The sequence below is a fragment of the Mus caroli genome, unplaced genomic scaffold (genome assembly GCF_978045245.1).
Source record: "Mus caroli unplaced genomic scaffold, Mus_caroli_1 scaffold_13, whole genome shotgun sequence".
Classification (NCBI taxonomy): Eukaryota; Metazoa; Chordata; class Mammalia; order Rodentia; family Muridae; genus Mus; species Mus caroli.
The window spans coordinates 27,915,642-27,940,000 of NW_028227268.1; the positions used below are offsets into that span (position 1 = coordinate 27,915,642).

At 51.2% G+C, this 24,359-nt stretch overlaps 1 protein-coding gene across 17 annotated transcripts in view; it reads left to right on the top strand.

Annotated features, from left to right (window-relative positions):
* Positions 1 to 24,359, top strand: part of Cacna1g (calcium voltage-gated channel subunit alpha1 G) — a 66,041-nt gene that overhangs the window by 16,447 nt on the left and 25,235 nt on the right. For 9 of the 17 annotated variants that reach the window (XM_085829651.1, XM_085829654.1, XM_085829653.1 and 6 more), the window contains 9 exons: positions 743 to 1,119; positions 14,154 to 14,305; positions 14,981 to 15,166; positions 15,261 to 15,375; positions 15,455 to 15,610; positions 18,580 to 18,648; positions 20,170 to 20,254; positions 20,334 to 20,530; positions 24,340 to 24,359. The exon at positions 24,340 to 24,359 is cut by the window's right edge and continues 412 nt beyond it. In XM_085829651.1, coding sequence (XP_085685777.1) covers positions 743 to 1,119; positions 14,154 to 14,305; positions 14,981 to 15,166; positions 15,261 to 15,375; positions 15,455 to 15,610; positions 18,580 to 18,648; positions 20,170 to 20,254; positions 20,334 to 20,530; positions 24,340 to 24,359 — 1,357 coding nt within the window. The remainder of the gene's footprint in view (positions 1 to 742; positions 1,120 to 14,153; positions 14,306 to 14,980; positions 15,167 to 15,260; positions 15,376 to 15,454; positions 15,611 to 18,579; positions 18,649 to 20,169; positions 20,255 to 20,333; positions 20,531 to 24,339) is intronic. The other 8 variants (XM_085829658.1, XM_085829656.1, XM_085829661.1 and 5 more) reach the window with 1 other exon arrangement.

The following is a 24,359-nucleotide window of genomic DNA, read 5'->3' on the forward strand; positions in this document are numbered from 1 at the left end:
TCTCAGAGGTGCCACTCATTTCTTATATTTTGTGACCAAAATAGGATTTAGATGGACAGAGGATGCCTTGGGGCATGTCCCTGAGTGTATTCAGAATACACTTGGTATACGTATGTGTGCATGAAGGAAGGTGGGGATTCCATGTGTGTATATCTATATGAGGGTACAAGTGTCTGACTTACATGCATTTGGCTACGGCGCTCCTTCCTGGTGTGTGCATATGCCCATATGTGCGTGGGTCTGGTGTAATAACATTGGATGACACAAATGTGTTTGGGTACACATGTTTGGTGTATATTTATCGTGGTATACAAATAGCATGTGCCCACTATACATGTGCACAGTATGTGCATGTAGTGTGTGCGTATGTGTATCTGGTATGTGGGATAAGATGTGTGTATGTGTGGGTGGGTCCCAAATATCCCTTGGGAAATGCTACTCAGCACTGTGTGGGTGCAGTCCTACACTGCAGGGAAGGGGAGATGGTCTAGGTTCCTGGCCGAAATCTCCTAAGACCTAGGAGGACATGGTGGCTACCTCTCTATCTCAATCCTAGGATCCTTAGAAGTGACCACCAATACGGTGCTATTGACATTGGGGTATTTTGTTAGTCAGAAATGCCCCATTCGTTAAGTGCTCAGCACACCTATCTCTGGAACCCCAGCCTCCCTCCTGCAGGGTCTACATCCTCCTAGGACCGGGAGCTCCCAATGAGCCTCTAACACCTACTCTTTTGTTCCAGGAGCCTGCCATAGCTCCTGCAAAATCTCCAGCCCTTGCTCCAAGGCAGACAGTGGAGCCTGTGGGCCGGACAGTTGTCCCTACTGTGCCCGGACAGGAGCAGGGGAGCCAGAGTCCGCTGACCATGAAATGCCTGACTCAGACAGTGAGGCTGTGTATGAGTTCACACAGGACGCTCAGCACAGCGACCTCCGGGATCCCCACAGACGGCGACGGCGGAGCCTGGGCCCAGATGCAGAGCCTAGTTCTGTGCTGGCCTTCTGGAGGCTGATCTGTGACACATTCCGGAAGATCGTAGATAGCAAATACTTTGGCCGGGGAATCATGATCGCTATCCTGGTCAATACCCTCAGCATGGGCATCGAGTACCACGAGCAGGTAGGGGTGCAGCCCAGGCTGGCTCTGGACAATGGCTTCTTCTCTAGGGTTGGTTCCTCGCTGTGGCTGGGAGAGGTTCGATGGAGAGATGAAGTGGTGGGTGGAGTCTCTAGGGGGTAAGCACAATGATGATTACTTCCTTTCTGAATGAGGTTGCTCAGGCAGGCACAGGTATGTCCTGTCTGGGAAGGCTTCTCAGAAGAGGGAGGCTTTATGTGTGTGCATAACAAGCGTATGGGGTAACAAACCACCAGAAGACTTGTTCTCTTCTCTTGGAAAATGCAAGGCAGGCAAGGGATGTGTTATCTCAGTAAGTAGAGGGTGACTGACAGGCAGGAGGGCCATACAGGTAGAAGGGAAGAATGGGTGGTATTGAGAGCCTGTGCTTGGGAGATTATCAGGGTGCAGCAGGCAAGGCAGTCTAGGCTTGGCCTCAGGTCAGAACCTTGCTATAAACCAGGGTGGCTCTGGCCGGGCAGCTTAAAACCAGTGAGTCTGAGGAGCTGCTCCAAGGAGGACGGTGTTTAGTCAGGAGAAGAGGAGGCTCAGCAGGGACGGTGAGCTGTCTTCAAATATTTGGAGGACTGTCATGTGGAAGCTTGTTCTGTGGGTTGATGGCTGCCAGCTACAGAGCCTGGGCTGAGAGAGGAAGCTACCTCTAAGCTGTGCAGGTGGAATGTGTGGTCAAGTCAGGGGGACTCTGCTGGCCTGTGCACATATGCAGGACTGTCTGAAGAAGTTGGCCAGTGGTACTGCATGTAGGTTCTTCTGTGTTATTGTCTCTTTGGCTGTTTATCTGAGAAGTCTTGCCACCCTGAGGTAGCAGGGAGGGAGTTGACCATTGGACTCTCACCTTTTCTGGTTCTGAAGTGAGCATGTGCAGCCCTCCTGTCACATCCCCATGCTGACACAGAGGCATCGAGAGCTTGTGACAGTCGCACAGGAGTGGAGGAGTGTCTCAACCAGTATGGGCTGAGCTGGGTGTGGGGGTAGGGTGTGAAGCCAGCAAAATGCTCACTTTTCAGAGGGTTTTGAACCCTGGTACCCTCACCCCACCGAACTCTACCCTGGAAATGTCATGAGCAGATATCTGGCTCTTTCTTGAACTGCCCTGTCTGGCCAGGCGCACCCCTTCATTTTTCACATCCATTGGCTCCATTCTCTCTTGCTTGAATAACCCACTGTGGAACAGCTATGCCTTGCACGGTTCTTCCCCAGTGTCAGCGAGGTGTGTGTGGAATCACACACTGGCTGCAGTGCCAACGGGTGGCCATGCATGGCACTGGGTGGGCGTGTTGTGTCTGGGCCGCGTGGGGTGTGGGCATGTATGCACATGCCAGTTCTGCCAGCCTCCCTCAGAGAGGTGCTCTACTCTGCCAGGTGGCTGGGGGAGGGTGGGGGACAGCATTTCCCCCTTCTGTGACTCAAGGACCTCTACATCCTTGGATCCCCTAGCCTGAACTGCCACCTCCTCTGTTTCACTCAGCACCGGTTTTGGTTTAGTCCCTCTCTCCCAAGGGAACACATTTTTGATGCCCTCCCCTCCCCCTGGGGGGATGCATCCAACAGTCCCTGCCTGGCCAGATGCTGCTAGTGGAGGCTTTGATTGCACTGGGAAGAAGCTGAGTCAGACAGGCTGAAGGCAGATGAAGCTGCAGCAAGAGGGCTTTCAGTTAGATGTCAAGAAGGATGCCCCTTTGGAAAGGAAAGAAAAACCATTAGTTGAAGTACTTCCCGCATCTCCTTAGCCACGTTCCTGGGGAAAGAGGAGACAACCCTAGCTCCCCCTTAACCCTCAGTAATAGGAAGCCCTCATTCTAAGCTGACAGCATCTGCTGTAGGGGATAAGTTTGTCCTAGAACCTGGTTGATGTAGGCCCCATGGGGGTGAGTGGGAGTCCCCAGCAGGCTGGGCAGATGACTGGTTGCCGCCTGGCAAGCTCAGAGGATGGGGAGGGTGTCATAAAACTCCAGAAGCTGCCATGGTCCTGTGCTTGCAGGCACTGTGGCGTGAATGTCCCGCCATCTGGGCCTCTAAGCAGGCTGAAGGGGGTGCTGGGTAGGAGGGTAAGGATGGATGCAAGGCTGAGAGATGCAGAGGGGCTTAGAGGGGAAACAGGAACGGGGCAGGATGCAGAGAGGGCAAACTTGAGACCCAGGGAGAAGGGGACAAAAAAGGTGGGGACAGGTGTGGAAGGAGAGAGGGACAGGAAGGCAGAGAGGAAGGACACTGAAGACAGAGATGGAGGTCCAGATGCAAAGGAGGACAGGGCGGGGGTGGGGGTGGGGAGCTCAGGACTCAGAGGGAGCTGACTGCACGGGAAGTGGGGCTGATTGGAAGGAAGGCTCTGCAGATGCTACTGTGGTGGCTCTTGGGCTCCAGGCTCCTGCTTTCCCCATGGGGCTCTTAATGAAGCAATTGTATCCATCAATTCTGGTATTGATCAGCTTGGGGAGCCCTGGAGAAGGTGTGAGTCCAGTCCCAGTCCTCCCCTCCCCAGGCTCCCCCTGCTTGTTGTTCAGTTTTGTTGCAGAAGACGGTACCTTTCTCCTCCACCTACCTCTCCGTGAGGGAACTTCATCTTGTTACACCCCAAGACCCTCAAGGCTGGGACCATGTTCGCATCACCAATCTCTTCTGATTCCCCTAGCCCTTAACCACTAGCTAGCAGTATTGGTACAAAAGCCGGAAAGATTAGTGAGAGGGACAAGGACACAAAAGGAGGCCCTGAGCAAGAAAATGACATTGTGACTATAGGATGAGCAAAGAACCCTGTCTTCGCCACCAGGGGGGTGGTTCAGAGAGTACAGATGGTGAATTATCCATCCATCCCTCCTATTATATTCTATTTATTCATCCATCCACCAACTCACTAATCCATCCATCCATCCATCCAACCATCCATCCTCCCACCTGCCCATCCATCCATCCATCCATCCAACCATCCATCCTCCCACCTGCCCATCCATCCATCCATCCATCCATCCATCCATCCATCCATCCATCCACTAACTCACTCATCTACCCATCCATCTATCCATCCATCCATCCATCCAACCATCCATCCTCCCACCTGCCCATCCATCCATCCATCCATCCATCCATCCATCCATCCATCCACTAACTCACTCATCTATCCATCCATCTATCCATCCATCCAACCATCCATCCTCCCACCTGCCCATCCATCCATCCATCCATCCATCCATCCATCCATCCATCCACTAACTCACTCATCTATCCATCCATCTATCCATCCATCCAACCATCCATCCTCCCACCTGCCCATCCATCCATCCATCCATCCATCCATCCATCCATCCATCCAACCATCCATCCTCCCACCTGCCCATCCATCCATCCATCCATCCATCCATCCATCCATCCTCCCACCTACTAATCCATCCATCCATCCACCCACTCATCCATTCATTCCATTTTATTCCATCCATCCACCCACCAAACCCCCATCCATCCATTCTCCCACTACCTATTTATCCATTCATCTATCCATCCTCTCATCTATTCATCCATCTATCCACCCATCCATCCTACATTCATATCCTTTGTGTCAGAGTTGGGTTGCACAGTGGTGCTAATAAATGTTTAACAAGTTGCCCTCAGTAAAAAAAATAAGCGAGGCCTAATGGTGCTGGCCATCCCAGCTGAAGCAGGAAGATTGAAGGTTCAAAACCAGCCTGGCCTATATTTACTGAGATTCTGTAACAACAACAACATTAAACATTTAGCTATTTTATTTTATGTATATGTGTGTGATTGGGTGGATATTTGTGTATGTATGTTGAAGAGCTCATGGAGGTCAGAAGATCCCTTGAAACTGGAGTTACAGAAGATTTTGAGCTGCCATGTGGGGATTAGGAACCAAACCTGTCCTTTTGCAAGAACAGTAAGTGCTCTTAACGGCTGAGATGTCTCTCTAGTCTTCAAAAAAAATTTTTTTTTGAGTAAAGAAGAGCTGAGAATATAACTCCAGAGTTGAGTGCTTGCTTAGCATGCCCTGGATCCTAGGTTCAAACTCTAGCTCTATAGAAACAAACAAGCTCAACCTAATTGGCCTGTTTCCGTGGGTAAATGCTCCCACCATAGCCACGTGGAGTAGGGAAGGGATAGACTCTGAGCTGGTCATCGAAAGCTGCATCAAGGACACTAAATGCAGGCATTCAGAATGAGTGAGTCACTAGATATGGGCTGGATGAACAAGTGACAAGATGTTAGGTTGGGAAAAACTCAGGCCAGATCCTGTGAGGCATGGGAAGGAGTTTGGCTTATGCTGATAAGTTCTTAGCAAAGATATTTTTTTAAAAGCAGGTTTGTGTTTCATCAAAAGATTCCCTGAAGTCATGATGGAGTAAAGTGAAAAAGACAGGAGGGGTTGCTGCATGCTTTGTTTTTATTCCTGGAGAGAAAGGGACTGGGGAGAGCCCACAGGTGGCTGAATCTTCAGACTCCGTAATAGGGAGCTAACAGGAGAGGACAGAGCAGAGATGACCCCAGGCTTTTGGGGGGGGGGAGGGGAGGAGCAGGGCCTTGACAAGATGTACCTGGGGCCACTCTTATCTTTCTAAAAAGAAGTGGCCCCGTGCCCTGTTGTCCCACTTGGGGCTTCTCTATGAGTTGTGGTCTTGGAGTCACAGACTAATTGTTCCATCTTGGTTATGAGTCCCAGTAAGGGCAGGTGCAAATGTTTTGTTTAAAGAGCAAGATGGCAGCATATAGAGCTGGAGAAGTTGAAGAAGAATAGAAGTCTGGGGTAGTTGGCCTTTTAGGCCAAGAGAGGACAGGATAGAAACAATCTGGCTTGTCACCAGTGTCTGGACCCATCTTGTCACTGAAGATGTATGTCCTGAGAAGGTTTCTATTTATAAGTGATGGAGGTTGGCTCCCAGTAAGGGAAGGGATGGTGAGATGAGGGTGGGGCCCACATGTGACATTCCTGTACTCTTGAAGGGTGTCACACACTCCTTTTCAGCTATGTTGAAAGCTGGGGAGCACTCTCTCCGCAGACACAGACATGCCACATAGTTATTCCAAATGTGGTGTTTGAGGGCAAAGCTTCATGGGTGGCTTCTACTTGGGCCTGGCCTTTGCTCTCCAGATAGTGAGCTAGGACTGTCAGCCTAGCAAGATGTTAGGTGAAAATTTTTTGATGGCTGACCTGCTCCCATATTTTCAAGGGGTCTTGGATGAGGGAAGTAAGAAAGGACCATTCTGGAGCTAGAAGGTTGAGGGGTGCTTGTGTCCTCTCAGGGATCCCCTGGCTCTAGGACTCCCCAGTTCCTCATGAGTGCACATCTTGGGCACAACCCACTGGGAGAATTCTAAAATGTCAGAGGGTGGGACAGAGCCAGAACACCCAGGCAGAGTGTGCCCTTGTTCTGTTTCAATGTCAGTTCATGCCTAATACCAGGAGCTGAACTCCAGGGAACAAGGAGAGGAACTCACACCTCCACAACAGGTGAGGGAGGTGGTATCAGAAAGGGGCAGGATGAGGGGGGCCATCCAGCCGGCCTAGCTTGGAAATGTACTGAGTGGCATATAGGTACAAGGTGATCAAGGTGAGAGTGACAGGGATGTGACAAGGACTCTAAGGGAGCCTGAGCTGCCAGTAGGTGCAGGCCTGTTGGGGGAAGTGGGGGGGAGGGAGCTCTCTCTATCACTCAGATGACAGGCCAGGAGAGCCTCATGCCAAGGGCCTGGGTGAAAGAGAACAAAGGTGGGCAGGTCTGCAATCCTACTGGCCAGGTCTTCAGCCCTGGCACCTGACTGTCGGGATGGATGGTAGGCAAGCACGCCTCCCAGATAACTCTGAGGTTTCCAAGACAGAATCTCCAGTCCGGGTGGAGTGGGGGAGGGGGAAGGAGCACATTCGAAGAGAAGGTGAAGGGTTTGTTTTGGATGTGTTGAGTTTGAGATGGCTGCGGGCCACGCGGAGAGGGATATCAGGAAGGCGCTGTCTGTCTGAAGAAGGAGCCAGGGAGTTGGAGGGCACTTGGTTAGTGTCCTCTACACTCCAGTGACAGCTGGAGGGTGGGGAGTGAGGTGATGGTGGAAGGCGCACGGGAAGGGGAGGGCATGGGCCTAGAATGAACTCTGGCTGAGGGGAAGGTGACTGATCTAGAGGGCCCCCTAGAGAGACAGGAGATGGCTGCCTAAGGCCAAGGAAGGTGCAGGGCAAGAGGGGCCAGTCCTGGCTAGATGCAGCCAAGGCAATTACTACCAGAAGGACTAGAAAGATCCTTGAGAGGTGGGGCCAGGGCTTGTAGGTAAATGTGCAGAGAGCACATTCCTGTATGTGGGCAGAGCAGGAGAGAGACTTATGGGAAATGATGGGGTCCACTGATACAGGGGATCCTAGTACAGGTGAGGGAGGAAGGGAGACGAAGATGCAGGCTGAGGGTAGGAAGGAACTGAAGGGTGACCAAGTTTGGGACAGAAAGGAAGCTCCGCATGGGAACAGGAAACTTTGGATCAGGCATAGAACAACCCTGGGGCTGCCCAGCAGGCATGGACTATTTGGTCAGCACAGCCTTGTTCATGACTGACAACTCCACTCCGTGGTTCAGGAGACAGCAGAGAGCCCGGAACACAGGGACTCACCCAAACCAGGGACCTCCTCAGCAGGAGTCGTCTGAAGTCCATAGTGTGAGTGTAGCCTTCAGCAGTCAGAGGTTGGCCAGGAGGATGAGGAGCAGAACAGAGTCCCCCTCCCTCCCTCATCCCCTGCTTCCTTCCTTCCCATCCCTTTTCCCTTCTTGTTGAGAGTCTCTCACTATGTAGCCCAGGCTGGCCTAGACTCACTGTCTAACTCAGGCTGGCCTCACATTTGTGGCAGTACTCCTGCCTCAGCCTCTTGAGGACTGGGGTTACAAGTGTCTGTCTCCAATGTCACATGCTGGGAATCAAACCCAGGCTCCACACTGCTGGGCAAGCACTCTCTATTCTCAGCCCTCCCATCCTCCCCTCCCCCCTTTTTTTTTTTTCTTTCTTTCTTTTGGTAAAAGATGGGTTACCTTGTAGCCTGGACTGGCCTAGAACTGAAAATGTAGCTGTCGCCACAGTGACCTTGAGCTCTTTCTCCAGCTACTTCCTAAGTACTGAGATTACAGGCATGGGCCATCGTGCCAGGCTCCAGGCTCCAGCATTTTAAGTGGCAGGGGCTGGGGCTGTCTGTCTTGAAGCTGAGCCAACACTGGCAAGGCTAAGCCTACCTGGCTTGTATTCACTTGGGAAACTTGTAGTAGCTGGAGAGCCAGGGGAGAGGATAAGGCTGACTGCTGTCTCCATCGATAGTTAAGGGGCACAGAGGAAGTACAGTGAGGGCTCTGGGGGTGAGGGGTGCAGAGAGGTGCCGCCAGAGAGGCTGAGAAGGGAGGGGCAAAGCCATAATCTGTATGCAGCTGGCCTGTGAGATTGCTCAAGAATTCCTTGCCACTCTCCTGTCTCCCTGGCTTCTCACACCCTCCAGAATACTCTCCTAACTCAGACACCCTCATCCATCCCTGCAGCCTGCCTAGACCCCAGCTCCTGGAAGTTGGGAACAGCCAACACAGGGCTGAGGTTAGCTGAGGAGTCCAGATTGGTGAGCGGAATCTTTTAGCATTGGTAGAGCTGCCAGGGGCTGAGGAGATGGGCATGAGACATAGGAAGCCTGGAGTGGCTCGACCCAGCCTCCTCTTAGCTCTAGCTCTGGCTTCTCCACCTTTCCCTTGGAAAAGCGCATCACTGTCTGTCAGAACCGGCTCCCGGGCCTCCTGCCGGGACAGCTGCAGTATCTCTTAATTGGTCTTCATCTCCCCTCCAAGCCATCTGCATGCCGCCACCCCTGCAGCCAGATTAATCTCCTTAATACACAGCCCTGCACATCTCCTCCCTCCCTTCAGAAGCATCAATGGCAGTGTTGTGGGCCAAGGCTGGTCCAGCTTTGGTTGTGGCTGGAGGCCACTCTCGGGGGGGGGGGGGTGTCTCACAACCTCATCCTTCATCTCACTCACTAGGTTTGGGGTCTCGAGTATGATCCCCACACCCACCCAAACACACACACACACACACACACACACACACACACGCAGACACACACACTCCTTCCTCTGCCTCTTGTACTACTGCTGCATGCAGATGGGGGTGTTTTCCATGGCTACTCTTCCCCAGTGCCCCTGCCTGCGCTGGCCCATTGACTAAAGCTGGCTTGAAGCTTCATGTTGATGCTAGCTTTTTCTCCTGCTGAGATGTAGCTTGCAGATGGTCTGCCCTGTCACATTTTTGAGAGCTGTCCGCACCCACAGGGCCACCTGAGCCTGGTCCTGAGCTTCAAGTCTTCACGGGCTTGAACTCACTGGTTCTGTAGAGTCGTCTCATCACAAGGGGGTAGCTTTCTGTCTGACACAAGAGGTCCCAGGAGGTCCAGGCTGCTGAGGGATGTGCCCAAGGTCACATAGATAGACAGACACAGAGCCGGCAGACAGACTCAGTCTACTGTCTTCGGGTTGAGTCCCATTTTTGTATCAAGAGTGCAGAGGGCACTTAAAGCACAGTCAAGGGAGATGTTATAGTAGCAAGCAGCTGACCTAGGGTTATAGTTGCTACAAAGTAATGGTCAAGAGGAGGGCAGGCTGGGAGATGAGGAAGAAAGGACTACAGCTAGCATCAGCACAGAGCAGAGGCCTGGGTCTCAGGGGCAGAGGCCCTCACACATATCTACTGGGTCCCGACATGGAATGGCATAGGAATGGCAGTGAGTACCTAGCCAGAGATTTGAAGATTTGAAGGGATTTGAAGCCAGGGATTTGAGCAGGGGCTATGTGTCATGTGGAACCCTGCCACAGGGGCTGTGTGTGTTCTGTGTGGGCCTCTCTCAGAGTGTAGCAGGAGTGGTATCATGAGAAGTGTGCTCAAAGCCTTCTCCAAAGAAGCCATGTACCCTCCATCAAGTTCCCACATGTCTCCAAGCCTCAGTTTCTCCAGGCTACCTCCTGTCCCTCCACCCCTTGTTTGGTTGAACAAAGGTTGAGTAGAGAGGGGTTTTTTTGTTTGTTTGTTTTTGTTGTTTTGTTTTTGTTTTTGTTTTTTGGGACAGGGTTTCTCTGTGTAGCCCTGGCAGTCCTGGAACTCACTTTGTAGACCAAGCTGACCTCGAACTCAGAAATCTGCCTGCCTCTGCCTCCCGAGTGCTGGGATTAAAGGTGTGTGCCACCGCGCCCAGCCGAGTAGAGAAGAAATGAGCTCTGGGAAGTCTGTAGTCCACTGGCGCAGTGCTGGGTTATAGCAGAACATGTCTCCACCTCTGCCCGTTTGCGTGGCCAGAATTGCGGCTGCAGTCCCTGGGGCAACCTTGTTACTAAGAAAGTGACCTGTGTTGTCCTATGTTGGCAAAACATTCCCAGCCTCTGATTTAGTAACTTGGACAGATCTGGCTTTGTGGAGAAAAAAAAGAAAAAGAAGTTGTTGCTTCATCTTCGTCTTCTTCTTTGTCGTTGTCTTCTTCTTCTTCTTCTTCTTCTTCTTCTTCTTCTTCTTCTTCTTCTTCTTCTTCTTCCTCCTCCTCCTCCTCCTCCTCCTCCTCTTCTTCTTCCTCTTCCTCCTCCCCTCCTCCTCTTCCTCCTCCTCTTCTAATTCTGTATTTCCTCCTTTTCCTCCCCCTTCTCTCTTCCTCCTCCTCCCCTCCCTCCTCCTCCTTCTCCTCTCCTCCTCCTCTTCCTCCTCCTTCTCCTCCTCCTCCTCCTTCTTCCTCTTCTTCCATAGATCGCCAGGGGATGGAATATTGGGTTCTGGAAGAAGCAGAGGCCTATCCCTTATGTGTGTGCAGGAGAGTGGCAAGGCTGAGACAAGTGCTTAGTGCACAGTCTCCCTGTACCAGGCACCCTAGCTTCTCCAAAGCTGCTGGGTAGAGTGGGCTGGGATCTTCAGCCTTTTCTGCCTCTCCCTCTGGTGAAGATCAATGGTACAGCCCTCCAGGAGTCCCCTGCACAGGCCTTCTCCCTGAGCCCTTTGCTATGTACTGATAAGCTGCGTTTGTATGTGCCCCGAGGCTACTGCCTATGCGGATTGATTAGAACTCCGAGGATTACTTCCGGCTGAATGAAACTTTTGTACACGCAGTAGCTGTTCCGTTAGGGACCACTGTTGATGCAAATCCATATCAGTGATGTGGTGCTAGTAGGGCATGGTGGGCCAGGTTTGTCAGTTCAAGGCTAACCTGGAATACATAGGGAGACCTTCCCCTGTTGTTTGTTTGTTTTTGTTAACTCTCAAAAAAGCTCTTGAAAGGTACTATGCTTTCAGCGGCTTGCAAGAGGCTTGTGCATTTAGATTCTTAGTACTACAAACTGAATTATCTTTATTGTTTGAAATACAGATTGAATTGTCTTATATTCAGTTAAAATGTTTGAGACCAGAAATGTCTTAGATTTGGGAGTATTTCTATGGACATGATAAGATACGTTAGGCAGGGTTCATTGATGGTTCATGTGTTCTCCTTTACCCACACTGCCTGGTTCACAAATTATGTAACATGTGCTTCGGTTTTGTCTCATTTTGTGGTTTTGTTTTTGTAACAGGGGTTTTGCCCTGGCTAGCCTGAAACAGACTATGTAGATTAGGCTGGCCTCGACTCTACCTGCCTCTGCCTCTGCTGGGGTTGAAGGTGTATACCACCGTGCCTAGCTAGGACACTTGTTTTAATTATGACCTATCACATGGGTCAGGCAGGAATGTCCACTCTGAGCATCATGTTGCTACTCAGGAAGTTGCAGATTTTGGATTTTCGATTGGAGATACCCAATTTGTATACTGGCTGTGATATAAAATCCACCCGTTGTAAGTGCACCTCATGTGGGCTTATGGTTACACACAAGTCCACAAGTCTCTAGGAGGTGTGTCACATGCTCTGTCCATCAGATGTCTGGTTTCACGGGTCCCTTACTGTCTCAGTGGCTTTGATCTCAATCCTCATTGCTAAGGGTTATTGGGGTTGCAGTGATGTGAAGTTGGGCTCCTTCTCTGGTTCTTCCTGCCCTCTGCCTTAGAGCACATTCCTGCTATCTCTTAGCTTTTTCTGTAGCATAGGCAGAGGAAGGTTTTTAGGTGAATGTCAGGAGAAGCCTACCAAGAGCCAGCGACCTATGAGGCACAGTAGCAGTGTGTTCAGAGCCCAGGGTGGAAGGCTGGGTAAGGGAGTTGCGTAAGTGGGGCAAGCTCACTGACAATGGCTCCTTGGTAACTGGATTTTGGAGTGCAGAGTAGGGTCAGAGGAGGTCTGAGCCCTGGGCTTTATCTGCACTTACAAAGGCCTTTTCCCTGCCTTCTGCACTGTGCCAATACTGGAGGGGCTAAAGGTCCTGTCTCAGCGTGGCCCTATTAACTAGATCTGGTAGTAGCATCCTCTTGTGCCTCCATTCGGAGCTTGTGAATCAAATACTTGCTTAAGATCTGCCAGAGCAGTGGAGGACTGAAAGAGTTCCCCCAATAGCTGCTTAGCCAGACCTGCCTTTAGGAAGAATCCCATTGCGAGCTGAGAGTGTATCTACTGTGCTCCCCCCACCCCAACCCCAGTGTCCCAGCCCACTAGGGAGAGGCCCTTTCCTTCCAGCTCTCTAACCTCCCCCTTTCCCACCCCACCCCCGCCTGGTCACACAGATCGGGGACATTAGGATACATTTGGTTGCTCCCAGGACCTGGCTCCACGCTTGGACAGCCAGACGAGTCATCTGGGTAAACAGGAGGAGGTGTCTGTCTGATGGAACAAGAGCCTCATTTGGCTGTTTCTTTTAACTCAGCTTCTTGGGCAGCTATTATGCACCTTGGACTTCCAGGTTGTAGTTCACCTGTCAGGTGGGCAGTGACTCCATTGAGGTAATCACATCCCTACCTGCACTCCAGCCCTCAGCCAGGACACGCCTCTCCCTTCTCCCCCAGACAGAGTCATAGCTCCTCTTTCTTAACCAACCCTCCCTCCCCAGGGCTCTTCTGGGAGACCCACTCACCCTTCAGAGTTCATTACAAATGCTCTCTCTCTCTCTACAGCCTTTCTCGGCATCACACCCCGCCCCCATCTTCTTGTCCTGAACTTCCACATTTTCTGTCTGGATCATTTATTTTGGCACCAAGGCAGGTTCTAAGGTCCCTTGTGGTTATTCAGCTGTTTAGTAAGTATACAACTTGTTTCTAGCTAGACACAGGGCTCTTGGGAGGCGTGTTTCTGCAGCTCTTTCAATGCCAGGTACATTGCTAGGCATACAGCAGGCACTTTGTACTGGAGGGAAGGAGACTAGTGAGCTGGAACAGACAGATGAGATGGCTTTTGTCATCTGTTCTTCCGAGGGCCTCGCTAGGATGCACCCCTGCTCCCATCCCAGACCTTGGGTAGGAACATAAAAGGAATTACCTCCGGTGTTTTACAGTTGGCCAGAGAAGTTGGGAATCTTACTGAAGGTCACGGAATGGCAGAGTGACAGGATGGGCTGAGGATTAGTTCAGATACCATCAGGCACAAGCTGCAGATGCATCCTCATTCTGGGGCCCTCCCTCCTGCTTATTAACACATAGGTGCCCAGGAGCGCGCACACTTGCAGTGTGTCTATGAGGAAACACGCATAGCCTCTGACGTTTGAAGCAGGCTGTCAGGCGCACGGAGTAGCTGTGGAGCGATCTGTATGGCTATGTGGAGCTACAGGGCTGGGTGTGCGTGTTAAGCCTTGGCTATAGCCCTCTGATGTCATTTAGGATTAGCTTGGTGGCCTGGGCCTCAGTACAGGGACTGGAAAGTCTTAGACCTCCCAGGAGAGACAGAAGAATTTACACTGCCACCCCTAAAGAAATCTGTCGTCTCAGGATCTGAGATCCAGCCTTGGGGTCCGTGTGTCCCTTTCCCAGGATGGCTGTATTTGAATGCCCTTTTTCCTAGATACTCCCTGAGGTTGCCATTTCTGCACCTCCTCTCCCTGGGGCCCCATGTTCAGGATGTCTGGGATGTGGGGCTTGGGGGTGAGTCTGCTGCTACATACCTGGTTACCCTTTAGCCTGAGGAGCTCACCAACGCCCTGGAAATCAGCAACATCGTCTTCACCAGTCTCTTTGCCTTGGAGATGCTGCTGAAGCTGCTCGTCTATGGTCCCTTCGGCTACATTAAGAATCCCTACAACATCTTTGATGGCGTCATTGTGGTCATCAGGTATGACTGCCCCTCTCTGCTTCTGTCTGAAAGAGGGCCGGCAGGGATGGCTTTGACCTTCTCTCTGGGCCTCACCTTGCTCTCCTAGAGCCTGTGCCCCTTTTCCGCCTGCTTTCCCTGCATCTTCCTCTCATTCTCGACCCTACCCAGGCCTGGGGTGGATGAGGGTTGGAGAGCTGGCTCTCAAGTGGAGTCGGAGGAAGAGATACAGACTGCTTCCCCTCTTGCAAAGTGATTGGAAACCGACTCAGACGCCCAGCAACTTACTTTAGGGTTTCCACGACCTGGAAAGAATTCCATCCCTCCCACCCCACCCCACCCCGGCCCAGGGCCAGAACTCCTTTATTGGTTTCTGGAATTGGCTTTAGATTTCATTAGAAGAGAACAAAGCAAATATTCTATAACTTGATGCTCTAGCTATGGCAGGATTTAGGGAGAGGGTGCCTGCTGCCAGGATGTGATGATCTCTGGCGGGGAGTGGAGGGTCAAGAGAGCTGGAGCTGTCTGTCACCGGGATTTTCAGCTCCTTTGAAGCCAGAAGGGCTGTGCACGACTCTTCTCCGATCTGGGCTGGGCAGGGCAGGGCAGCTGAGTCTCAGATGTCACCAATGGGTCCTCAGAAAGGGAAGTCAGGGGTAACGGGGTGCAGGGACTCAGGCTGCCTGCCTCCCACAGCGTGTGGGAGATTGTGGGCCAGCAGGGAGGTGGCCTGTCGGTGCTGCGGACCTTCCGCCTGATGCGGGTGCTGAAGCTAGTTCGCTTCCTGCCGGCACTGCAGCGGCAGCTCGTGGTGCTCATGAAGACCATGGACAATGTGGCCACCTTCTGCATGCTGCTCATGCTCTTCATCTTCATCTTCAGGTGAGCGAGCACACGGCTGGCAGGGGTGGGGTGGGGCTAGGGGCAGGATCCCAGGACCCACCCTGACCCTGTCTGCGACTCCCTGTGTCTCCAGCATCCTGGGCATGCACCTCTTCGGTTGCAAGTTCGCATCTGAACGGGATGGGGACACGTTGCCAGACCGGAAGAATTTTGACTCCCTGCTCTGGGCCATTGTCACTGTCTTTCAGGTTTGAGGGTCACAGGGCAGGGGTGAGTCGGGGAAGTTGGGTGTCCAGTCGAGTCCTGACTCCTGTCCCCTGCCCGCAGATTCTGACTCAGGAAGACTGGAATAAAGTCCTCTACAATGGCATGGCCTCCACATCATCTTGGGCTGCTCTTTACTTCATTGCCCTCATGACTTTTGGCAACTACGTGCTCTTTAACCTGCTTGTCGCCATTCTCGTGGAGGGTTTCCAGGCAGAGGTAACCCCCTGCCCTGTCTATCTCACCCTACTGAGGGATGCCTGCTTCTTCTTCCCTCCGCTGCTGATTATGAGGCCTGAAAGACCTTGTAGGCAGTAACCATTGGATGAAGCCAGGGTGGGCTTGGGGTGGGAGGTGCACTGTCTTATAAAACCCGCCATCAGGGGTGAGAAAGCTGTGTGGGTTATAAGTTGGCAACTTATAAGATTCTCTTCCAGTCAGCTGGGTCCTTTCCCAGAAAGGCAAGTCAAATTTGAGGACCTATGTAGCTGGACCCTAGAGCATGGGTTTTTATGGGACATCTGGGGAGGACCCATCTGGGCTGAGGGGTGTGGGAGGTTTGTGCGCAAGTCATCAGAGAGCAGGCTGAGCCGATGAAGATGCCACCAGGGCCCCAGGCAGGACTGAGCTGCCCAGGGTGAGAAATGAGCCCAATTAGCTGCAAGCATGGCAGAGATGAGAGTCCTATTTCCAGCCCAGACTCCATCACCTCCGTCACAGGCAGCGTCATCAATTAATATTGATTTACATTGATCCTGCCCCGGCTGTGCCAGGGCACACTTTCTGTCCCCAAATTCTACCTCCTTCTCCTTCAGCTCTGCCTGCCTTCCCACCCAAGCTCCCGTCATCCCGGCACCTCAAACAGGGCAGGTTGACCCAACCTAGAAATGCACCAGGTTGGGCCCAGAGAAGCTCTTGGTCCAGTTCTCGCTGGGTGACCCGGATGGAAACTCCCGCTGCGGCCTTGTCTATAAATACCCAGCACACGGTGGAAAAACAAAAATCTATTTTCCGACTCTTTCCCAGCCTTGCAAGGGAGGGCTGTTCCCCCTGGGCCGGGTTGGGCTGAGGGGGGAGGGGGGGTTGTTGGGCACTGGTGGCTACAGAAGAATATACCCTGCACTGGCCTCTCTCAGCTTCCATTTTAATTGTATAGTAGTTATCCATTATCACATTTCCTCCCTGCTGGGTGGCAGCCATGGCAGCCTGAAGTGCATGCCTGGGGGAGGCTTTAGGGATGGGTGGGACTCTCTCAATGGCAGAGGGGTGTCTGCACTCACCTTACAATAGGACACCTTTTTGAGGTTTTCCTTGGACCCGAAGAGTTGAGAGGTACCAGAGGATTTTCCCAAGAGACTCATGATTGGCACTTAGTTGCTAGCTGCCTGCTGAAGTGAGGGTTGAGTGGGGATGGGGTCTCTTCAGGCTCTCCCAAAGGCAATTGGTGACGGCCGAGTTTACTCTCAGGCAAAAATAAATAATAAATAAGTTCCCGAGGGAAGCAGAAAGCTCCTGAGCCTATAATCTCTTCTCTATCCACCATGGTGGACCTAGGGGTGTCCAGTGTAGGGGGCCCCTTCCCCACTAACCGGATTTCACAGACGCCTTGTTAAATTGAGTGCCGCTGAGCTGGCCTGGTTGCTAGGCAGCAGCAATGTCTGAGTGTGGGAACAGAGCTGCCAGGCCCTTATGTCTGGCCTGGTCACCCTGGCCCTGCTGGGGGCCTGAGAGCTTTCCCAGCATGGGAAGGATTGACAAGGGCCTCACAGGAGATCCCTTCCTAACCCTTTATAGTGTAAGTGTCCTTGCTGGAGAGTGTCACCTAGGGCCTGGTGCCCTTCAAGGGCTGGATTGCTTTAGGTATGGTGTGCGATAGAAAAAGGATTTTGAGGTTAGACCTCCTCCATGGGTGGGGTGAAGCTGTGGTCCTGAGGGGTTGGACCAACTCCACTGTCCCATGTGGGGTATCATTAGCCACCTGCCCTTACCACTGTGGGGTTTCAGTAAACCCCATGGTCCGGTTTGGGGGCTGTGATGGCCTGAAATACTGTTTTGTATCTATGAATGACCCACCTCAGTGGAAGAAGTAGCTGTCCTGTTTTGAGGGAGTCTAGCAGGAGAACTCAAGGGATAGATCTCCTGCTGGCCTCAACCTCCTACCCAGAGTGGATAGGGGGTGGTTTCGGGGCAGAACCTGCTTGGTTGTTGATTTCCTGATTCCCAGGGGGTAGTGCCTTGAATTCCTGTATATTTGTCATCCGTGCACTTAATTAGATGAGGAAGCAGCAGGCCCTGTGTGTAGCCATTAATTGATACTAAACAACATCATGGCCGTGCTCCCACTGTTGCTTGTCACATCGCATCCAACTCTGGGCCTATGCATCCACTCTGACTCGAAAGGACTTGGGCTGAGAGGATTAGAATTGATGACGAGGCGTGACTTCATTCCTCATCAAGGCCCTGTGCCCACCTTTATCCACTTCTCCTTGCTATCCTCTCTACCATCCCTTACCCTTGCTGTCCATTCCCACACAAATGCCTCAAAGCAGAGAGAGAAGGGAGGTTATGTTCTCAGCTGGAGAAGTAGGGCACAGCCCACTGTCACTGACTCTGCACTGTGTGGGGCAGTGGCATTAACTTCTCTGACCTCAGGTGCCTGCCCTGGAAGATGCCTGTAACGATGCCATCTTCCACTCTGCAAGGAAGTGAGCTCTGGCCATAAGCAGTTTAAGGCTGGGTATGGTGGCACACACCTATAACCCCAGTGCTTAGAGGGCAGAGGCAAGAGGATCATGCGTTCCATTCCAGTCTGAGCCATGGAGTGAGACCCTGTCTCAAAAAGGCAAGGGCTGTGGATGGAATTCAATGGTAGGACACTTGCCGGGCACAGTCAAGGCCATGGTTGTGATTCCTAGTCCCACAGAGAAGCACAGTGACCACTCTTACAAGGACTACCGGAAGACTCGATCCTCCCTGACCTGCTCTCATCTTTGTGGCCTTTGCTTTCACCCTTCAGATTCATTCGGGCCTGGGGGCCCAAGGCTGAATTCTGGAAGGCTGTCCTGTCCCACTCTCCCCACCCCGTGTCTCTCATTTCCTTTTCTTGGTCTTCTTGGGACATTGCTGATCTTTGAAGGCGTGAGAGCCTGTGAAGAGCAGCCTTCCCCTGCCTCCCCCTCTCCCTGTAGGAAATCGGCAAACGGGAAGATACGAGTGGACAGTTAAGCTGTATTCAGCTGCCTGTCAACTCCCAGGGGGTAGGTATGCGATCACGAGTCGGCATGCCCCTGTGCCCAGTGCCCCCTCCACGCTGCCCCTGTGTCTCTGTGTTCCTGTGTTCATGCTCAGGTGTTGTGCAACCTGTGGTCCGCCGTGGTGGTTATTGGTGTCGTGGGGTTTGCTTTGATTTTAAGTCCCTTCCCCGCACTTGAGGACACAGAAGGGAGGAGGCTCTTTGCCTCTGCCCACATCAACCCGCAGAGGGCACATTCCCATCTCTGCCGGGCCTGTGGATGGGCCAGAGAAGGAAGGGACTTAGAATCCTCTATGTGCACATGTCTGTGGGCACCGCATGTGTGCCTGCCTGCCTGCATCTGGGTCCCGTTGGAGTCTGAAACATTCGGCCTCAGTGGAGTGAAGACCTGTGGTCATAGAACATGCTCCCTCACTTACTCTCTTGCTCTTTTGCCCTTCGCTCATTGCCCTGAGCCCCCACTGGAGACCCCACAGACACCTCACCTCAGTACAAGTCCTTGGAGGATGTAAGGAGGGTGTATATTCCTTGTTATGATGTAACCAAGATTTTTAAGTGCACCTCTAAGTGTCTGACCACCAGTCCTCGATTTAAACCCCACCAGCCATCTCAGAGGATGTCCCTCCTTTTGGCCCCTCATGCCAAACCTGTTTTCTGTTTTTTTCCTGCACTGACACTAGAATTTGGGGCAAAGCCAGGCTTCCCATGGGACCCCATAGTGCTATGCATCCCTAGCAGTCCCCTGGAGATCCTACTTGATAATTAAAGACCTCGTTAGGGGATGTAAACTGAGTTAATGAAAGTGATCCCCTGAGATGCCAATTATCCAATATTTATGCCCTTATCAAAAGTAGCAATCAAGTATTTTTTTAATAACTTCTTAAGGAGAAGTGTATAATTACTGGGAAACCTACTGACCTGCTAAGAAGGAAGTAAAAAAAAAAAAAAAAAAAAACCTATCCCAGAGACAAGAGAGAGAAATAGAAATGGGGCCAGGACGGAGCTGCGGCTTGGGGAAGGTGGAGGTCAGAGGTCAGAGGTCAAGGGACCAAAGTGGCATCTTTGTGCGAAGTCGCTCTGGCTTGGGTCTTCTTGTTTCCTTCACAGATCCATAGGTTTGAAGTTCAGGGAGGGACAACCTGAGGAGAAGGGAAAGGACCTTGAGTAGGGTTTTAGAATTGGGGCTGTAGTGGCCACCTCACCCTGGTCTCACCCCTTTCAGCCACCCCTTCTCCCCTGAACTAGTCTTGCTGCCAGTCCAGCCAGGCTGCTTGTGCCGTGGTGGGCTTGGATTCTCCATGGCCTTTCCTAAGGTTTGGCTGGTGGGAAGTAGAGGCGTCAGCCATGGGAAGCCCCAGGCCCCCAGCCTGGGTGGTCTGGCCTGTCCCCATGCATGCCTCATATCGTGGTTGCTGGTTTTTGTGGTCTGTGTGTGGTGTGTTCGTGTGAAGAGAGGGAGCCTCGGCCCATGCTGACGACACCTACCTGGCCAGGGTCCTAATGGCCCACTGTTCCCTGACCCTAGGGAGATGCCACCAAGTCTGAGTCAGAGCCTGATTTCTTTTCGCCCAGTGTGGATGGTGATGGGGACAGGAAGAAGCGCTTAGCCTGTGAGTAGTGGTCCTGAGGGTGCAGCCTCTGGCCTTTGGACCAGCCGGGATGGACTCAGAATCCCCTCTCCTCTTGCAGTGGTGGCCTTGGGAGAACACGCAGAACTACGAAAGAGCCTTTTGCCGCCTCTCATCATCCACACAGCTGCTACACCGATGTCACTGCCCAAGAGCTCCAGCACAGGTGTGGGGGAAGCACTGGGCTCTGGCTCTCGCCGCACCAGTAGCAGTGGATCCGCTGAGCCTGGAGCTGCCCATCATGAGATGAAATCACCGGTAAGAGAATGCATGCCACTGCCCCACTGGCGGGAGATTAGCAGGACAGCAGGAAGAGGGGCTGACGGCAGGCAGGTCCAAGGAGACAGTGCTGGAACATGGGCTGGATGGAGCAGATATGTGTCAGAAAGTCTTAGCCATGGAGGTTAAAAAAAGATCATTCTAAACCAGCCTGTACTGTTCTCTTGTGACCTTGGGCAGGACTTAGCCTTTCGGGACCCTTTTCTGCAGAGCAAGGGTGGGATACACATTTCTCCTCTATGTTTATTCAGACGCTAGAATCTGCTGCAGGTATGGTGAATGTAACTGACCTTTACTGCTCCACTACTGTGCGAGAGGAACCATCATTGTGTCCATTTTAGAGATGAGGACTTCAGTCTCAGATGACTGAAATGAATGGCAGAGCTGATAGAGGCAGCTTCTCCTGTGGGAGACTGGAGTCAGCCTGTGCTTGCAAAGTCCTTTCCTTCCTGTTTATTTCTAATCTGTACCTTTAACTCGTTGCTATTTTACTTGGCATTTCGAAAGAGTCTCACTATGTAGCCCATGCTGGTTTTGAACACATGATCCTCCTGCCCTAGTCTCCCAGAGTCCTGGGATAAAAGATGTACACCATCCCCGAGCCAAGGCTTTGTGTATTTTGGTTTTCTGAGACAGAGTCTCACTATGTCACTCTAGCTGTCTGGAACTCACTATGTAGACCAGGTTGGCCTTGAAGTCACAGGGCTTGACCTGCCTCTGCCTCCAGAATGCTGGGATTAAAGTTGTGCACCACCACCACATCAACTGGCTAAGACTTTGCTTTGAGCGACCAAATTATTGCATACATTTATGTAGTAGAATGTGGTATTTAATGCGTGCAAATATGGAATGACGTTATTAAGTTAATTAACGCATATAGCACCTCATGTACTTTTTTATTTCATAACATTTAAAGTCTACTCTGCAAATTCAAAAAACACATTAGGTGGGGTGGTGGTGGCGCATGCCTTTAATCTCAGCATTCAGGGAGGCAGAGGCAGGTGGTTCTCTGAGTTCAAGGCCAGCCTGGTCTACAGAGTAAGTTCCAGGACAGTCAGGGCTACACAGAGGAAACTTTGTCTTGAAAAACCAAACCAGGGCTGGTGAGATGGCTCAGTGGGTAAGAGCACCCGACTGCTCTTCCCAAGGTCCAGAGTTCAAATCCCAGCAACCACATGGTGGCTCACAACCATCTGTAATGAGATCTGACTCCCTCTTCTGGTGTGTCTGAAGACAGCTACAGTGTACTTACATATAATAAATAAATAAATCTTAAAAAAAAAAGAAAAACCAAACCAAACCAAACAAATAAACAAACAAACTAACTAACTAACTAATTAACAACAACAACCCCCCCCCAAACCAACCAACCAAAGAACCAAACTAAACACCCACTGCCACCACCATTAGGCCATTGCCAGCTGTCAGCACCATGCTACCATCGGTGTGTTCCTGTGCTCTGATTGACATTTTGTACCCTTGGATCAATAGCTGCCCTTTCCCAGCCTCCCAAGCCCAAGCTCCATGAGCCACAATTCAGCTCTTCTATTCATTCAGCACTTCTAGAATCTAAATTGTGGTCATGGGGGACCCCGTTTCTCTTTGCCTGGCTTATTTTATTTAGTCTCCTTTTCTTCAAGGTCACTCATGTTGTTGGCAGTGACAGGATTTCCTTTTTCTTCCATTTTTTACTATTTGTATTTGTGTGTGTGAGTGTGTGTGTGTGTGTGTGTGTGTGTGTGTGTGTGTGTGTGTGTAGGCCAGAGGTCAGTGTTGGATGCCTTTCTTTATTGTTCACCACCTTATCTTTTGAGACAGGGTCTCTGGCTGGAATTGGGGCTTACTGATGGTCTAGACTGGCTTGTCAGCAAACTTGGGGGATATGTTTGTCTCCACCCCTGACCTCAGTGCTAGAGTTACAGGTGTGCACAACCATACCTGGTTTGTGTACATGGGTGCTGGATATCTGGACTCAGGCCCTCATATCTGTGTGGCAAGGATTTTATCACTAAGCCATCTCCTGGCCTTCCTCCTTTTAAAGGCTGAATGCTGTGTGTATGTTCCATGTGTTCTATTTCTTTTTTAAAATTTTATTCCTATTTTTACTTATAAATATATGCATGCATGTGTGTGCGGATGTGTGTGAGAGAGACACAGAGGAGAGAAATATAGACTGAGAGAGAGAGCAAGGGAGAGATGGAATAAGAAAAAGGAGAGGGAGAGAGGGAGAGAAAGAGAGAGAGAGAGAGAGAGAGAGAGAGAGAGAGAGAGAGAGAGAGAGAGAGAGAGAGAGAGAGGAGAGAGAGAACAATGCCCTTAAGAGGTCAGAAGAAGGGCTGGTGAGATGGCTCAGTGGGTAAGAGCACCCGACTGCTCTTCCAAAGGTCCAGAGTTCAAATCCCAGCAACCACATGGTGGCTCACAACCATCCGTAACGAGATCTGGCGCCCTCTTCTGGAGTGTCTGAAGACAGCTACAGTGTACTTACATATAATAAATAAATAAATCTTTAAAAAAAAAAAGAGGTCAGAAGAACATGTAATGTCCCCCCTGGAACCTGAGTTACAGGCAGTTGTGAGCCACCCGATGCTGAGAACTGAGCTAGGGCTCTTTAAAAGGGTATTGCATGCTCTTAACCACTAAGCCATCTGTGTAACCCCATTTTTACAATCCGTTTGGTTGCTGGATACTTTGCTATTGTGCACAGCGATTCAATGAGTGTGAGAGTACATCTGTTTCTTCTGCATACTGATTTCAGGCCTCGTCTGGATACCTAGTAGTAGAATTGCTGGATTAGATGGTCATTCTATTTTTAGATTTTTCTGAATATCCTCCATATAGTTTTCCGTGGTAGCTGTACTAATTTATATTCACAGCGTGCACATGTTCCCTTTTCTCCACATTGACTTGGACAATGGTTACTCCAACAGGTGTGAGGTACTTACTGTGTAAGTTGGATTTCAGAGGTTTGGAGATGGTTCTGTAGGCAAAGCACTCGCCGCACAAATACGAGGACCTGACTTTGAACCCATGACCCACATACAACTGGGCATGAGAGCATTTGTGTGTAACATCCCAGGGCTCCTGTGGTGAGATGGGAGGCAGAAACAGGCGAACCATGGAAGTTCCTAGGCTAGCTTCCTGCCTCTGCTTCCCTCCAAAGTGCTGGAATCACAGGCTAACACCATCACACCCCGCTTTCAATTGGATTGCTTTCCTCAGAGGGTCTCAGCCTTCCTTATGCTGCAACCCTTTCATTCAGCTTTATGCATGTGGTTACCCTCATGCATAAAATTATTGTCATTGATACTTCATAAGCATATTCCTGCGACTGTTATGAATCATAATGTAAATATCTGTGTTTTCCCAGGGTTTCAAGAGACCCCTGTGAAAGGGTCATTCGACCCCTGAAAGGGTCGAAACCCAAAGGTTAAGAACCACTGGCTTTCGTGCTATTAAGTTGAGTTCTTTCTTGTTGTTATTTTATATTGCCTGTCAGTGATAACAAGACTTATCTCACCAGCGAAGTGAAGAACAAATGGTATTGCTAAATCCGCTTTAGAGATGAGAAAATGGAGACTCAGAGAGGCTTAGTAACTGGCCTCTGGCCTCACAGTTCAATAGACTGAAGCCAGATCTGAACTGGAGTACTGGGTTCCAGACACCACCAGTGAACGTCTCTTCTTCCAGTGTCGATTCCAGGGAGGCTCACAGGATAGGGGCACACATGAGAAGTGAAGGCCCTTGCAGCCTCTGCTGAGATCATTTCTCCTCTGCTTACCCTGCAGCCAAGTGCCCGAAGCTCCCC